Source organism: Xiphophorus couchianus, chromosome 13 (genome assembly GCF_001444195.1).
Source record: "Xiphophorus couchianus chromosome 13, X_couchianus-1.0, whole genome shotgun sequence".
Lineage (NCBI taxonomy): Eukaryota > Metazoa > Chordata > Actinopteri > Cyprinodontiformes > Poeciliidae > Xiphophorus > Xiphophorus couchianus.
Window position 1 is genome coordinate 5,810,955 of NC_040240.1, and position 16,266 is coordinate 5,827,220.

The following is a 16,266-nucleotide window of genomic DNA, read 5'->3' on the forward strand; positions in this document are numbered from 1 at the left end:
TTTTTTTTAATTTATAACAGCTGCTGATGACCGCGTCATTTCTTAACGCTTTAATTCCTGGAAGCCTGGAGCGAAACCTTGACGACAGCTAGCACATATGTTTAAATATTAATTTAAATATTTATTAATGTGATTTTCACAGTCCTCCTCCTTGCAGCATTTAAAACCTATTTAAGGTTCTGTACAGTCGCGCTAACAGAAGCTGCAGAGCTTTTTGTTCAGTTTAAAAAAAATTTTTTTTTATGTGACCCGTGCATCTTTCAGTGGATGCTGCCATTACTACAATCTTACAGTAAATAAAAAGTTTGTACGCTCCTGTTAAAACGGCAGTAAAAGAAAAAAGAAAGACAGAAAATGTGCCGGATAAGATTTTGAAACGATTCACCTTTACATCGTAAATTCCTGCCGTTACAACAGGAGTGTGTGGACTTTTTTTTTTTTTTCTATTGCTACTCTTACCTCTTCTACAACACTGTATGTATTTAAAAAAAGGGAACACACACAGTTTTGATTGGAAAAATGAGTGTAAAAGACAGAGCAGTGAGTGTGTGTTTTTTTTTTTCCTTGAATCTTTAAATATTGTTTATTGAAACAACCAGGACACTTTGTGATCGCCTCAGTTCTCCAAAAGTGAAAAAAAAACAAAACTCGAGGACTGACATGTTTCATATCTACCGGTATGGAAATGTGTATATGTCGTGTCATATGTTATACATACTGTTACATCTTGAACGTGACAACCAAGTTGCCATAGTGATTTTTAAAACATTTTCTTTTGAATGCATTAACCTCTTCCTCCATCTCTTCCGAACGATACTGTACGTGCCATCGTCACTCACTGAAATTGTAGTTATTGTACATCCTGTAAATGTTTGGTTCTGCGTAGTGTTTTTACTCGTGCGTCTCATGACCGAGGCTGTTGACAAAATGTGTGCGCTTTAGTCCCGCATTGGGGACACGCAGGCCTCGGCGGCGACTCCTCCTGTTCATGTGTAAATATTGTACGTAAACATGTAAATAGATCTGATATTTGTTTGCAAGTGAATGGATTTCTGTACACTGTACTGTAGTTATTTAAGGAAACAAAGAATACTGTGATGGAAGGAAATAATAAAACATGATAAAGTGGAATGAAAATGACTTTTTTCCCCCAATTCATGCAAAATACACTCTATGTAACACAAGCATTGCATATTGCATGTGCAATTTTTCACATTGCACATGTAATATGATTTTCTAACACATTTTTAATATTAATAGGAACAAATGCTTAATGTAGTACTGTGATGAATCTGTATAATACGTAGGTTTCACTTACACCTACACATTAGGTATTATGTGTAGGTATAAGATAATGGCGGACTCTTCTTTTATGGGTTAGGGTAATTTACTGTAAACCGATTACAGTAAATTACAGAGAGAATTTACTGTAATAGGTTCAATTTTTGATCAAACTTATTTAGAATCGGCTGGGCTTAATATTCATAAAATATCAGCAGTAAATCCGGTTAAAAGAATTTTTTTTTTACGTTAATGAAACCTTGAAATTCTACATTAAAGGGTTGAACTTGATGTGTTTAATATTTTCAATATTACAAACCGACGACGTCTTCAAGCTAGCGCATACTGCCACCTAGTGTTGGCGCGGTATAAAACAGAACATTGGCAAAAAGAAAATTAAAAAATGATGTTTAGCTAAATTGTGCTAACCTGTTACACTTTTCAAAATGGTAAACACAAATGTGTGCCACACTTTTTAGAGGTTTATCGCAAATAGAAAAATCCGTATCATTTTCCATCTGCTTATTATGCCCTACTTTGCATTGATCTGACATAAAATCTCATACTACACTGTGGCATGTTGTTTGTAATGTCACTACATATATAATAAAATAAAATAATAAAAATGCGTCAAATAGATGGTAAAAACAGACATAGCTTTAAGCTGTTTTTCAACAATATTGACGATGCGTTTTATTTTATTGTGAAAACCAGCCCTCAAACCGGAAGCGCTTCCGTTCTCGTAATTAACCAACAAAAAGCTATAAAATTTATTTACAAAGTTTAACCCACAAAGCGGAAGGTATCCCACCAAAACATATACCCCGAATAAGGACACCTAAAGGGAACTTAATCCTCTTCAGCTCCGTTCGTTGGTTTGTTATTAAGCCGTAATGGCCGCCAACCCTCCCGGACAGGGCTTCCAGAACAAAACCCGAGTGGCCATCCTGGCGGAACTGGACAAGGAGAAGCGGCGGCTGATGCAGGGCCAGTCCATGAACAGCCCCGGAGCCAACATCCCGCTCTCGGGCCGGAGCAGCCTGAAGGAGGCGAGGGACAGCGCGGAGCAGCAGCACATCGCCGCCCAGCAGAAGGCCGCCCTGCAGCACGCTCACGTCCACTCCTCCGGCTTCTTCATCACCCAGGACTCCTCGTTCGGGAACCTCATCCTCCCGGTGCTTCCCCGACTGGAGCCCGACCTCTGACTGAGCAGTACGGCTGATCCTGGTGCTCCGACTTGAACTCACTAAAAAGCGGAGCTTGTTGGCTGTGAACTGAAGAGTGGCACCACGGTGTTTTCTTGGTCACTTTTTTTTTTTTTAAATTATGAGATAGAAACGTAAGAAAGTTATTTCTGGTTCAGAATGTCGTTCATAAGCTTAAAGTATGAAACCTTCAGTTAAAGAGTTACATATCTATGTCATGTTTACTTTCTGTTTTCATTGCAAGTAGAAGACTAGCAGTACATTTTGTGAGTAAGCTACTGGACCACAAACAGTGTTTACAGTTTACGGCCAGAGTTATGGCTCTCTGCCAGGGTGCCCTTCAGTCAGAGGGCGTAAGAACACTTGAAGGAGAAAAAGTGGTCCAACAGATGAATCTCTAAAGACTATTGTTTTTTTTGTCCGTTCTAGTTCATGTAGATTAGATGCCCTCCACCTGCCTTATGTTGTGCAGTGTATGCACTATAAGGAAAAAATGGCTACAATATTTTTTTTTTCCTTTTTTAGTCAACATCTATCTACCCATCTGTCTGTAACACAGCCGATTGTTCTGTTTCATACTATGTAACATACATTAGTCAGTACTACTCTCTGTACGTCATGTTTATGTTTTGTTAGTTGCCATTACAGGTTTTCATCGTTGTAATTTTCATTCAAGTGTGTTTAATTATCCATTTCTTTATTTCTGCCTTTGTACTGTGTACAGAAATGCGACGTGCAGCTAAAAGATGTGTTTATTTCCCTAAAATTAATATTCTCCCCCCCCCCCCCCCCCCCTCTGTTTTGAAAGCAGCTTATACGTTCTAAGATCTGAACGTCAATGTTCTGGACTTTAAGCTGCCACCTCTAAAGTGTATAAAGGATTTTTCTAAGTCAACAAAAATATGACTTTTTTTTTTTTTTTCTGTAATTGATTCATTGTGATTTTAAAGATATTTTTCCACACTTTTTAAGTCTTGAGTTGCAGGCAGTTAGGTTGCGGCTGAGCCAAGGTTTTGGGATCAGAGGATGGGGGTTCTGAATATTAAGTAATATTTTTGAGGTACAAGACAGGACAATAGTTTTTAAATATTTGTTCAGGTCAGCAAAAAAAAAATTGCAGACCCCACACATTCTGATCACAAACTGTTTAAACTTTTACCATCAGGTTGACTCTATTATGGAGGGATATTTGCAAAAGAAAAAAAATTATCAGCCGCCACAGAAGCAGTTTCTTGTCCCATACCGTCTCTTTGATGAACACAATCACCAAAGTAGGCTTTTTTTTTTTTTTTTTTTGCACTGTCACATCAACACTTGTTTCTGAATCTATAAAACAAACGAGAAAATTTGGCAAATATATCTACACATTGTTTCTTTATGGCTACTTTATTTAACCTAAAGTTTATATATTTATACTTTTAAGTATGCACGCTGTGAGCGCTTGAAAACCGACGTCGAAAATGTCTGGTTTTTCCATTTCATCTTGGCCAATAAAGTTATTCGGATTTTGATTCTCTGCTCTCTGCACTCGATTGCTTTCCCCTGGAGTGGTCCCAGAGCCGAGGCTGCCGCTGATGCAACCTGCTGACAGGTTCCACTCGGGCGGCAGTTTCTCTTCTCCGAGACTCGTTTTGTGAGCACCAGGTTACAGGTGAGCGGTCAGCTTTCAGGATTGTATCTTAAAAGCAAACTAACACGGATGTATAGCAAGTGAAGCTAACGTTAGCTGAACAGATAGCATCGTCCGGGGCCACCGCCTCGGTAACTTTAGCTTCACATGGTTTTGTTGCTAACTAGATGAAGTCTTAGCTTCCGAATTCATTCATTCAGTATTTCACCGACTTGTATTAAATGTAAAAGTGGAGCTCGCTGATTTATTGAAGCTAATAAAAATGAAATATGACATAAAAACGAGTGCTTCCGTGAATATTTAGGAGGTCGAGGTTTTGTTTAAGGCGCGCGTCATCGTTCCCAGTGTTCCCAGTGCTGTTACTACGCAGTAGTGATAACTCTTGACCATATGAACCGACAGCTTCTTGTGTCACGAGGCCCCCCGGCATCATGGCAGGTCAGCTCGGTCCGGAGGAGAAGTTCAACCTCATCACCAGGAACCTGCAGGTGAGCAACAACCTCACGCGAAGCCTCCCTTCCCGCCAGCCGGCGTCGTGATGCCTCTGCTCGGGTCGCGTTGCAGGAGGTCCTCGGTGAGGAGAAGCTGAAGCAGGTCCTTCAGGAGAGGGAGCTGAAGGTGTACTGGGGCACGGCGACCACCGGCAAGCCGCACGTGGCTTACTTTGTTCCCATGTCGAAGATAGCCGACTTCCTGCGGGCCGGCTGCGAGGTGGGGGCAAGCGAAAACTTTCACATTCATTTCAGCTTCAACTTTGTGCTCTCGTTGTTTTGTGTTTTACGTCAGGCCTGCCACGACGACAGCTTTTGCGTCGTGATGAACATTTCCAAGAAGTAATGATGCCGGAGCACACTCTCAAAAGATCCATTTAAAATCTAGAGAACATTTAACACAGGCACCGGAAGACGTTTTGAAATATCCAAAATGAATAAACAAATAAAGTGAATTATGAAGAAATTGTCCTTCAAAAAAAAAAAAAGGGGGGGCTTAGTTGAAACCAAAGCGCCGAACTGAAGACTTCTATCATCCAGATTTTGGTAGAAAAAGAGAAAAACGATAAATCAAATGGAAATGATTGAGCTCATCTTAATTCATCATGCCATTAATTGATTTATTTCTTACTGCTACAGGCCTATTGAACAGTGAAACAAACTGAAAGTGAAATTAAGAGTTTTAGTTACACCGTCAACAACGTGGCTTTGTTGTTCCCCACAACATCTCCTGATAAATGAAGCGAGGCAAAAGATATATATATATTTTTTTTTTCTGGATTAACTTCAGTCATTTTGTCTCACATTATCTTCAAAAGTACCAAATTTGTCCCATCAGTTGTAACACCTGCCAGGTTGTGCCATTAGAATCCCAGTTAAGCCATTAATCACATGATACATTGAAATGAGCTCAATATAACTTCCATACTGGACGTCTAATATTTTTCTCATGTTCACGTTCTGCCGTCTCTTCCGATCCTCAGGTCACGATCCTGTTCGCAGACTTGCACGCTTACCTTGACAACATGAAGGCTCCCTGGGAGCTGCTGGAGCTCCGGGTGAAGTACTACGAGCAGGTGATCAAGGCCATGCTGGAGAGCATCGGCGTTCCTCTGGAGAAGCTGCGCTTCATCAAAGGCACCGATTTCCAGCTGGGCCGGTCAGTTTGACCCAGCAGTGACATGCCCTCCGCCCAAACTAGCGCTTAGCCTCGTAGCTGAACTTTGTTTCTGTCCTGTGACGTCGGATAGAGAGTACACCCTGGACGTGTACCGCCTGTCCTCCATGGTGACCGAGCATGACGCCAAGAAGGCTGGAGCTGAAGTGGTGAAGCAGGTGGAGCATCCTCTGCTGAGTGGGCTTCTCTATCCTGGACTGCAGGTAATAGCGAAGCGCGACTATCATGATTCAGATAATTAGTGGTGTGAGGGTCGATTGCTGTAAAAGTATTCAGAGCCTTTTCATTTTTGTTCACATGTAGTCCTGTTTCCTCCACAAACTTCAGTTTGTTTCGTCTGGACTTAGAGTGAACAAAATGAGAGATGCACCGATCCGATATTAATATCTTTATCGATCCCGATATTTAAAAACATTTCGGATCGGGTACCTGTGATGATCCATAAGGGCAGATCTAGTCAATCTCATTGCATTCTTTGCGCTCTGAGTGCGTTATAATTTATCTTTATATTTAGAATTCCTAATTGCACTTTCTGAACCATTTGAAAGAATTTTGACTACCGTATTTTTCGAACTATAAGCCGCCATTTTTTTCCCACGCTTTGCACCATGTGGCTTATAGCCCTCTGCTGCGTCTTTGTGGAAAACCGAGAGCGGCGGAGATACCAGCGGCTTCTATATGTACGTTTCCAGTTTAAAAAAAAAAAATACTTTGTGCGTGCGGCTTAGAGTGAGGTGCGCTCTATAGTCCGGGAAATACGGTACGTGTTTGACCAAGGTAGTTAACCTATTATTTTTCTCAGTTTCAGTTTCTTTATTACTTATTTTTGTTGGCTGTTCTACTTCACGGATGGAGCAAATTAAAGTTGTTTTCTATTGTACATGTTTGACCAAGCTTGTGAAGCTGTTGGTGTATTTCAGTGTGTTGTACTGGTGCAGAGTTGTCAGTTACATTTGTAATTCAGGACATTTGTGTCTGTGTTAAAAAAAAAAAGAAGTAAATACAACCCTGTTTGTCTGTATCAGATCGGAATCGGAAATGAATAATATAGAATAAACGCTCGGTTCTCAAAAATGGTGACAAAGAAAATAGTAAGAAGAGTGGAATGCTTTTGTATTCGGCCCCCTTCTTACACCATCTCTATGGTCAGACATGGTGGTGGCAGCACCATGCTGTAGGGGGGATTTTTAAAAAATTTTCTCAGCAGAGAAAATGATGAAAATAAAGATGAAAGACAAAATTGGATAAAGTTTCAAGGGCCTGAATACATTTACAAGGCGGGTCGTTCCCATCGGCCCCCATCCTCTGATACAGTTTCTGTATCAGATCGGTATCGGCCGATGCCAAACCTCAGATATTGGCATCGGTACCAATATCTGAGTATTAGTGTCTTTGAGTATTTAGTTAAACTGTTGACAATTTTCTAAGGCTTTAGACGAGGAGTATCTGAAAGTTGACGCCCAGTTCGGAGGAGTTGACCAGAGGAAGATCTTCACTCTGGCTGAGAAGGTAAAACTCAGCTCAACTAGGATGGAATGAATTTATACAAGATGTTAGAATATGTCCAAATAAGCTCCGATTTTGCTCCTTTTTTCCCAGTACCTTCCCTCTCTTGGTTATGCAAAACGATCACATCTGATGAACCCAATGGTTCCAGGACTGACGGGGGCTAAAATGAGCTCCTCAGAGGAAGTAAGGCTCTGTTCAAACACTCTGTTGAAACGTTTCCTGCCAGCCTTTACGCTGATATCCGACACGTGCGCGTAGGAGTCCAAGATCGACCTGCTGGACTCCAAAGAAGACGTGAAGAAGAAGCTGAAGAAGGCTTTCTGCGAGCCGGGAAACATCCACAACAACGGCGTCCTCTCTTTTGTTAAATACGTCCTCTTTCCTCTCCAAGGAGGTTAGAAAGCTGATTAATTTCTTTCTCTTTTTTGTTTTCAGTGTTGTTGTGAACGTCGTCTTCACAGCCTGACTTGATTTGCTTTTCAGAATTCTCCATCAAGCGGGATCCAAAATGGGGCGGAGACAAGGTTTACGCGGACTTTGAAGAGGTGGAGAAGGATTTTGAAGGAGAGGTAAAGCTACATTTATCTGATCCCGTCTGCTAGTAAGCAGCGTGCTGGAAATCCTGGAAAAGGCTTGAATTTCAATGAGGGGTTTTCAAGGTCTGGAGAGTGCTTGACTTTCAAACTACAAGTTCAAACAGGTTTTTTTTTTTTTTTTTAAAAAAGTCCAAATTTGGAAATTGTTATTTACAGTTGAAACTAGGTATTTCCACGTAAAAAAAAAAAAAAGAAATCTTATTGTCTGAAGTTAAATCAGACCAATCACCAAAATGATTTTATGTTAGACAACATGTTGTTGTATTTTAGTTGACCTTGTCCCACCTGATTGAGGTCGTTCCCATCGGCCCCCATCCTCTTCAAATAATAAAACGGCGTCAGTCATTGGCGCTTTGTTTCGAGGATATTAATAAACATTACCAGAGGTCACGGAAGGTCGACCAGCCTTTCACTTTTATGCTTTTGTTTTGAAGCTTAAAGGTCAAAAGGTCAACCCCCGCCTTACCCAAATTAAACAAAATCAGCGTCTTGTCAACTCTGCTATGTTTGTGCAGCAGAAATTCTGGTTTGTACCGCTTTCATTTGAAATATTTTAATAAAAATCTTTCCAGAGGTGAAACCGGCCCCTCCACATTTACAAAATCAAACAAAACTCTGTGACTTCTGCTACGTTTGTGCAGCAAAAAAATGTAAGTTTGTGCTATGTTTGCTTCGAAGGTATTACTGGAAGTTATTTTGGCCTGCGCTTTTACGAGGATTTTCTTTTGCGTGGTTTCTCTTCCCCGAAACAAACAGATGTTATGTCTGCCGCGCTTCTGAGCGCCGCGGTCCTTCTGGGTGTAGGAGGGTAATGTCTTCCAGCTCCATTTGTTTAAACCGCAGGATGAGTTGAGTTTAATTCTTCTCAGTGGCGTAGCCGCGTCCGCATTGGTTGTGCAGCGCACTGTGCATGTTACCGGCTAATTAACTTCTGCTATCTTTATTTATTTCCTCAAGATAAACTCCCGGCTCCTCTGTTTACACTATAAATGGATTAACACAACGTTGCATTTTCTTTAGTTGTCTCTGTTCTGTATGTAATGGAGACTGGAATGAAACGCGCCGTTTCAACCAAAGGTTTCTACCAAATGCGCTTCCTAACCCAGACGCTCCAAAGCATCCGGTCCATAACCCTTCAACACGCCGTCAGCTCCCGGTCAGAAAGACGCATTTAGTTCAGTGTCCATGAGATGATATTCAAAAAGGATTTTTTTATTGATTGATTTTAGTTGGCTCTGCGATGAAATCTAAAGTCTATAATGTCTGCCCATGTGCACCAATCAGGGGCGTTCATTATAACCTGTCAAATGACCGACGGGCTTCAAATTTTTCCGTCGTTTAAAAAAAAAATCCCCGGTCAAATACAGAAAATATTCCGTTAACGCAGACCTCTGGCGGGGAGTCTGGTTGACCTCTGGAACCATTTTTTAACATCTTTAAAATGACGGCAGGACAAATGAACGCGTTTGCTGCAGAAACGTTTGATTTGACAAAAGATGGGTGGGTCAACTTCACTCATGTCCTCGACCCTGCTGTAGAACATTATCACAAGACATTATTATTAACAGTAGTAAATGTGATAGTGAATTGAAACTTCTGTAGTTCAGTTGTACTGTTTTTATTTGCAAAGTTTGAAAACTTGCCTTGGAAGTCCCTGAATTTTCCTGTGGGTAAATTGTACGAGCCCCGATGAACGCTTTCCTCATTTTCAGATGATCCATCCCGGAGACTTGAAGGCCTCGGTGGAAGTCGCCCTGAATCAGCTCCTGGAGCCAATCAGGAAGAAGTTTCAGTCTCCAGAGCTCCGCAAGCTCACCAACTCAGCTTATCCCGATCCGTCCAAGACAAGTCAGCGTTTTAACCGCGACAAAAACAGTCCCATGCGAACGCTTCACGCTAAAACCTCGTTTTATCCGGTTGATTCACAGAAGCAGGAGGAAAAGGCGCTAAGACAGCCGGAGGCGGCGGAGGGGACGACGACGAGCTGGCGCCCTCCAGACTGGACATCAGGGTGGGGAAAATCGTCAGCGTGGAGAAGGTTAGTGGCTTGGATCGTCGCCGCATGCCGTGAAACGAGCCTCGGTTTGCAGCTGTGACGTTGTAACGCGCGCAACCCGCAGCATCCGGACGCCGACTCGCTGTACCTGGAGAAGATCGACGTGGGGGAGCCGGAGCCCAGGACCGTGGTGAGCGGGCTGGTGGCCTACGTTTCCCAGGAGGACCTGCAGGACAGAGCCGTGTTGGTGCTGTGCAACCTGAAGCCGCAGAAGATGCGAGGGATCGAGTCTCAAGCCATGCTGTTGTGCGCCTCCATGTAAGCGAGTCGACTAAAACTGACAGGGCAGCCTAAAAACGCCGTCACGTCCAGGGTTAAAGGAGTTCTGGGCTTTAGTTGTAGTTTTTTTTTTTTTCTTTTGTGACTTTTTGTCTAATTCAGTTTATTTTAGTTGGTTTTTGGAGTGAGTTTGCCAGTTTTTATTAGTTATTGTTTACTTTTTATTAGTTACAGTGGGAGTTTTAGTTTTTTCAGATTTCGATCTTTTTGGAATTCTGCACCCAAAAATGAACCAAAGCATTGTGTTGCTTTATGCACACATGGATTGGGTGATTAATGCTCAACAGAAGATACCATTCTCATAAAATGGATTCAGTTATTGTTGGAAAACTAAGTTCTGTCAGCATTTTTGCGGACCAAGTGCCACCAGGAGAATTATGTGCCGTAATTTTCCCACAGTTCACGTAAACTGCTTGTGTTGAGTAAAAAATAATGAGTTTCTCATCAGTTTGAAAGGCTAATACATAGATTCTTAATAAACATTAAAACGAAGGGTCGCACGTCTGTAATTCCAGCACGTTTTTGTTTACATCACAACTCCACGGTTTCTCTTGCTTCCAGAGAAGGTGAGCCCAGGAAGGTGGAGCCCCTGGACCCTCCAGAGGGTTCTTCGCCGGGGGATCGGGTCTTCGTGGAGGGCTACGAGTCGGGGAAAGCGGATGAAAAATTGAACCCAAAGAAGAAGGTGTGGGAGAGACTGCAGGTGCGTTCGAGCCCCGTTGCTGGTTCAACGTTCGGACACACTGCCCCCTCCCAGAGCACACTGGCTAACGTGGCGTGTCATCCCACAGGCGGACCTGAAGATCTCAGACGAGTGTGTGGCTCAGTGGAAAGACAGAAAGCTGCTGACCAAACTGGGACAGGTCACATGTAAGACGCTAAAAGGAGGCAACATCAGCTAAGTACTCAAACGGACTCCCGTCGATCGCCAACGCTGCTCCACACATCTCCATGACAACACCATGAAGCTTCATCTGGATGGTTTTGGAAGGGTGAAGGGATATTTCTGTCTAAATAGACCAATTGTTTTATCTTGACTGAGGAAAAAGTATGAAGTCATTTGCTATGACTAACTATAACTAATCAAAGTTTGTTACTTAGGCACTTATTGTACTTGTACAACAAATATTTGACTGAGTGGAGGTATGGGTCGGTGATCAGTTTGCTCCTTTCTAGGTCTAAGTAATGATATCTCAGGTTTCTGAAGGGGAACTCAACGTTTTGGTGTTTTTCTGGGTTAAAAGTGTCAAGACAGAGGTCAGTCTGCCAAATCCGATAAAAAGAGATGCTTTCAAACTTTCTATACACCTCATGTATGTAAAATCCATATGCCATATGGAAGACGGTTGTACTTTTGGGTAACGCACAAAAATCTCTGTCTGATTGTCTGATTAATGCATCATCCGTAAAATGAAATAAACACTGGCAGAATCAGAGAGCTGCTGGCAATAACTGTCTTAATGTGACTGATTGAAGGTCTCAGCTTGTTGATGTTAACCCATAAACTAGAGATCATCAAATCCAGGCCTCAAGGACCGGCTGTCCTGCAGGTCTTAGATGTGGCTCCGCTTCACCACACCTGAGTCTTATAATCAGGTCATTAGCAGGATACTGGAGAAGTTGACTGCACTGAGGCGGTAATTCAGCTACGTGACTGAGGTGTGTCGAACCAGGGACGCATCTAAAAGCTGCAGGACACCGAATGTCGAGGCCCGGATTTGAGGCCTCCTGCCAAAGACGTTCTGTGAGGTTCATGTCGGGGTATTTGCTGGCCAGTCGAACAGGCGTTGGAACCTTTAGCAGTTGGTGCCAATTCTGCGGGGAAGTGAAAGCGCCTTCATAAAGCTTGAAAGCAAAAAGGAAACATTAAGATCTCTAAAATGACAATGCAGATGTGCCGCCATGATTTTGGACTTAATAAAACAGCAGACGCCATGGCTCCCTAAATCATCACTGCTTGTGGAAACCTGACAGCATTGTGTATTCTGTGCCTCTTCAGCCTTCTAGTGTCTTTTAGTGTTATCTTCAGAGATGCACCTGTTAGGACACAAATTGACCAGAGTCTCCAAATATTTGTTTTTCTTTCTAACCACTTTGATCAAGTAAACAACTACTATTGTTTCGGGTACCAAACTGGTCTAAAGAAGACCGCAGGATGTCCGTTCATCCTTAAAACAAATGTAAAGCCTTAAATTGATGTATCTAAAATTAAGGTTTTAAAATGTTTTAAATTCATTTTTAAAAAGCAAGTTGGTTTTTAATATGCCAATCACAAGTTTTAACTTTTGTCTTTACAGGACTGTTTAATCTCGCATAATTCTTTGTATTGTTTTTTCTAGCGGTCCTTTTCTGTCAGGCAAAAGCTTGAGTCAGTGGCGCAAAAAGTGGGCATGCACTGTATGCAGCGCATAGGGGCTGCACTGGAGAGGGCGCCAAAACGGGACATTTTCTTTCTAATAGGAATATTCTGTATTTAACAGTTGTTTGTGAATGTATGAAATGATCAATAACAGAGGAACGGCACTGATTAGGGGCTCTCCGCTCCTTCACCTCCCCTCCCACACAGGTCGATTGGGCATGTGCCCCTTCGAGAACGAACTCAGGCTCGTTTTTTTTCTTTATTTTAAATTTTAATCGTCTTATATAGGGCACTTGACAAGGTAAAGATGGAGCAGTAGGAAAAAAAAGCTATCAGTGGTAGAATAAAACAGAAAATGGAGGAGGGAGGGGGATGAAGATGTTGGAGGGATGAAGAAAAGCTTTTCAAAATGACTGAAAGACACTGACTATACACACACACACATACATATATATATATATATATATATATATATATATATATATATAGTACAGACCAAAAGTTTGGACACACCTTTTAATTCAATGAGTTTCCTTTATTTTCATGACTATTGACATTGTAGATTCACACTGAAGGCATCAAAACTATGAATAACACATATGGAAATATGCACTAAACAAAAATGTGTAAAACAACTGAAAATACCCCTTATATTCTAGTTTCTTCAAAGTCGCAACCTTTTGCTGTGATTACTGCTTTGCACACACTCTGCATTTTCTTGATGAGCTTCAAGAGGTAGTCACCTGGAATGGTTTTCACTTCATAGGTCAACCTGCCCTGTCAGGTTAATAAGTGGGATTTCTTGCCTTATAAATAGTCATGAAAATAAAGAAAACCCATTGAAATAGAAGGTGTGTCCAAACTTTTGGTCTGTACTGTATATATGTGTATATAACAGCTATTAGGCTTCTGCTAACTAGCTGCTAACGTACCCTTGCTACCATCTAGCATGCTTTTTTTGCGTCAAGTGAAAATTTATCACCAGTTGACTGGGCGAATCTGTGGAGAGATACATCTTAAATTACATTCATAATGGTCTTAAAAGTCTTATATTTGAGTTGGTAAAATCTGCACAAACCCTAGACTAAAACGTATTTACCTGTCGTCATAGATGTTTGATGGAGAGAACTTCATGTAAAAAGCATCTGATTCATTTCACTTCCACACATTAGAGAGGGAGCGTATTTTTGAAACAATGAACAAAAGAAACATTTGACACAAGTAGAATTTATTAATAGAAGTAATAACTGTACATGATTCTTTATAATCACCAAAATGGAGATTTTTTTAAAACACCCTTTATAAAGAGTCAAGAATTGACTTTATATGATTCCCCTGGGGAAGGGGTTTTTTTTTTGTGCAAACAGTGATGAGCTTAATTCTCCATTCTAAAAGCCTAAGTCAAAGTTTTAGGAACAAAATCTTTTAATAAAAATACCGAACCAGCTCCAGTGTATCAAATTCCCAAGGTCAGTCACCAGATTTGTTACTTCAGAAGTGGTTTTTATTTAATATTTGGTAGGAAACGGTGACTTCCAGTGCTGCTAGTGAAAAAAAAAAATCTAGTTGTTTTGCTGCTTTATGCTTCATGTAAAAAAAAGTATTTGCACCTGTACCAAATTCTTTTGTTTTAAATTTTTGTTTGTCATGCTTACATGTCTAAGCTAATCAGAAATACATCAACAAAGACAACCAAAGTAAAAAAAAAAAAAAAAAGCTAAAAGACCTTAAAAAGCAAGAAATCACGCCTCAATGAAAATAAATTTATCAACATCAGTCTGAAAGAGGGTAACAGAGATCTCTCTACAAATTTGGGTATTTCAGTGAACCACAGTGAGAACCATTATTTTGACAAGTGAAGTCAAAATGGAACTCAAGAGCATCTAAATCCCTGCAGGCCTCACTTGCTTCAGTGAAGGTCAGTGTTCAAAAGTCAAAAAATAATTGACAGGGCATAAAAATGCATTGATGGGACAGCTTCAAGACCAAAACCCAATGCTGATCGAAAAACCTCCAAAAACTCTTATATCTGCCGAAATTTGTTAATGATCCCCAAGATTCCAGGAAAATGTTCTGTGGACTGTTCAGACAGAGAACATCATAATGACAGATGGTGGTAGAGTGGTGGCCTAGGGCTTTTTTTACTGCTATATATCAAAATGTTTTGCCATAATTGATGGAACTACAAATTTGCTCTCTCCCAGAAAATTCCGATGGAGAATAGAATATATAGAGGATAAGGATCCAACTCAAACGGGAGTGTCCTCTCCTGAATCTCTGTTGGAACCAAAGGAAAGTCTTTGGAGTGGCAAGACCAAGATTTGAATCCAATTGAGAAGCTGAGGCATGACCTTAAACCTTAAACAGGCGAATCATACTCAGAAAGCATCTAATACGGGTGGATTAGAACTATTTTGCAATAAAAATTAGGCCAAAACTTCTCGCATTTGTTGCTGCCGAGGGTCTCAAAACTACTGATTTGGTTTAGGGGCCAATTACTTTTTCACATAGGGCCAAGTTGGCGAGGATAGCTTCTCCTTTATTAAAGAATCCCTTTCTGGAAACTAAATTTTTTATTTAGTTGGGTTGTCTTTGATAACATTTCTTCAATGATCTGACATGTGCTTCTGTTGGCAGATACTGTATTTAAAGATTTTTGTTGCCTGTTAACAAATTATCACCTGCAGCTTTACAAAAGTCATTTTGTCCTAAACAACAAAACATCCCATAGGATTAATCGTCTTCCCTTTTTTCTTTAATACTTTTACACACAGTGAAAAGCAAGACTAAAACTACGTTGAGTAATTTCTGTACAAGCGTAACCAAGGAGACAATGTTTCATCCTGTCCTTGGTTGGAGACTCTGTCAGCCCCAGTGAGAATCATTACTATGCATTGCTTTTTACTGCAGCATGGGGTTAAAATGTACAATAAACCCCTTTCTCCAACTTTTCTTCTGAGGATGCACTACCTCATTCAACCTCTGGGAGGCGATCTTACACAAGCCAAGCTGAGATTTCATGTTATGTGCATCAGTCCACCCTGAGGGGTCCTTAGATTAGATTATGTAGAAAAATACTTTAGAATAAAGCTTTCTTTAGAAGTCGAGGGTTTTAACACGATCTTTTCTTTTTTGCATAAATATGTAGGAAGGCCATTACAGGCTAAGGCTTTTGGATAGAACACAACAAGACTGGGTTTATTGTCTCTTAGTAATGTCTAAATGTTGTGAGTCATCCTTTCACTTGCTTGCCATCTTGTTTTCTTCCTCCTGCGAGTCTGGTCACAGATTACTCGTTCAAAACAACGTTTCAATCGTGTCCACCGTCACTCTTGTAGCTGTAGGCAGGAGATGAGAGGAGGATATGCGCCATTAGTATAATACAGTTACCGGAACACACCTAATGAATATTCCATCCCAATCTTATTGAATTATTGAAACATGATCATGAGCTTCAGGTTATGGCTGATTAAAGCACGTGCTTGACTAGAAGAAAGCTGCAGGTGAGCCAGCAGTATCTGTACTGTATGCACACAGACCACAATGTAGCTTGTTAGTGAAGTTTCTGACCTGCGGGTATGTTGAGCACGCAGCATTCCTCTTTAAAGGTAAGCTTAAAACTGCTTTGTTGCTCAAAATCAGGATGTTGCAAGAATTAGCATTGTGCTTTCTGATGATAAGAA

The 16,266-nt window shown here is 41.0% G+C and overlaps 3 protein-coding genes across 8 annotated transcripts in view; 2 read left to right on the top strand and 1 right to left on the bottom strand.

Moving 5' to 3' along the window:
• The first annotated feature begins 825 nt into the window (after nucleotides 1-825).
• On the top strand, nucleotides 826-3,387 carry LOC114155325 (SOSS complex subunit C-like). Its single transcript, XM_028035167.1, has one exon. It carries the CDS (start codon nucleotides 2,175-2,177, stop codon nucleotides 2,484-2,486), a length of 312 nt encoding a protein of 103 aa, XP_027890968.1. The 5' UTR covers nucleotides 826-2,174; the 3' UTR covers nucleotides 2,487-3,387.
• A 611-nt stretch (nucleotides 3,388-3,998) lies between these two features.
• On the top strand, nucleotides 3,999-11,690 carry yars1 (tyrosyl-tRNA synthetase 1). Its single transcript, XM_028035135.1, has 14 exons — nucleotides 3,999-4,137; nucleotides 4,519-4,604; nucleotides 4,681-4,827; nucleotides 5,591-5,766; nucleotides 5,858-5,987; nucleotides 7,213-7,293; nucleotides 7,384-7,476; nucleotides 7,552-7,687; nucleotides 7,777-7,862; nucleotides 9,602-9,737; nucleotides 9,818-9,927; nucleotides 10,010-10,203; nucleotides 10,786-10,927; nucleotides 11,016-11,690. The coding sequence occupies exons 2-14, from the start codon at nucleotides 4,548-4,550 to the stop codon at nucleotides 11,124-11,126; spliced, it is 1,599 nt and encodes a 532-aa protein (XP_027890936.1). The 5' UTR covers nucleotides 3,999-4,137; nucleotides 4,519-4,547; the 3' UTR covers nucleotides 11,127-11,690.
• Nucleotides 11,691-13,794: 2,104 nt separating this feature from the next.
• Nucleotides 13,795-16,266, bottom strand: part of nhsl3 (NHS like 3) — a 44,008-nt gene continuing 41,536 nt past the window's right edge. For all 6 annotated transcript variants that reach the window (XM_028035119.1, XM_028035116.1, XM_028035115.1 and 3 more), the window contains one exon: nucleotides 13,795-15,921. In XM_028035119.1, coding sequence (XP_027890920.1) covers nucleotides 15,881-15,921 — 41 coding nt within the window. In that variant the 3' untranslated portion in view covers nucleotides 13,795-15,880. The remainder of the gene's footprint in view (nucleotides 15,922-16,266) is intronic.

Bases quoted from the DNA above. Each gene is read 5' to 3' on its own strand.
- LOC114155325 (XM_028035167.1), top strand. From the start codon at position 2,175: ATGGCCGCCAACCCTCCCGGACAGGGCTTCCAGAACAAAACCCGAGTG.
- yars1 (XM_028035135.1), top strand. From the start codon at position 4,548: ATGGCAGGTCAGCTCGGTCCGGAGGAGAAGTTCAACCTCATCACCAGG. The intron at 9,738-9,817 runs GTCAGCGTTTTA...GTTGATTCACAG, and splicing joins TCCCGATCCGTCCAAGACAA to AAGCAGGAGGAAAAGGCGCT. The intron at 10,928-11,015 runs GTGCGTTCGAGC...GTCATCCCACAG, and splicing joins AGGTGTGGGAGAGACTGCAG to GCGGACCTGAAGATCTCAGA.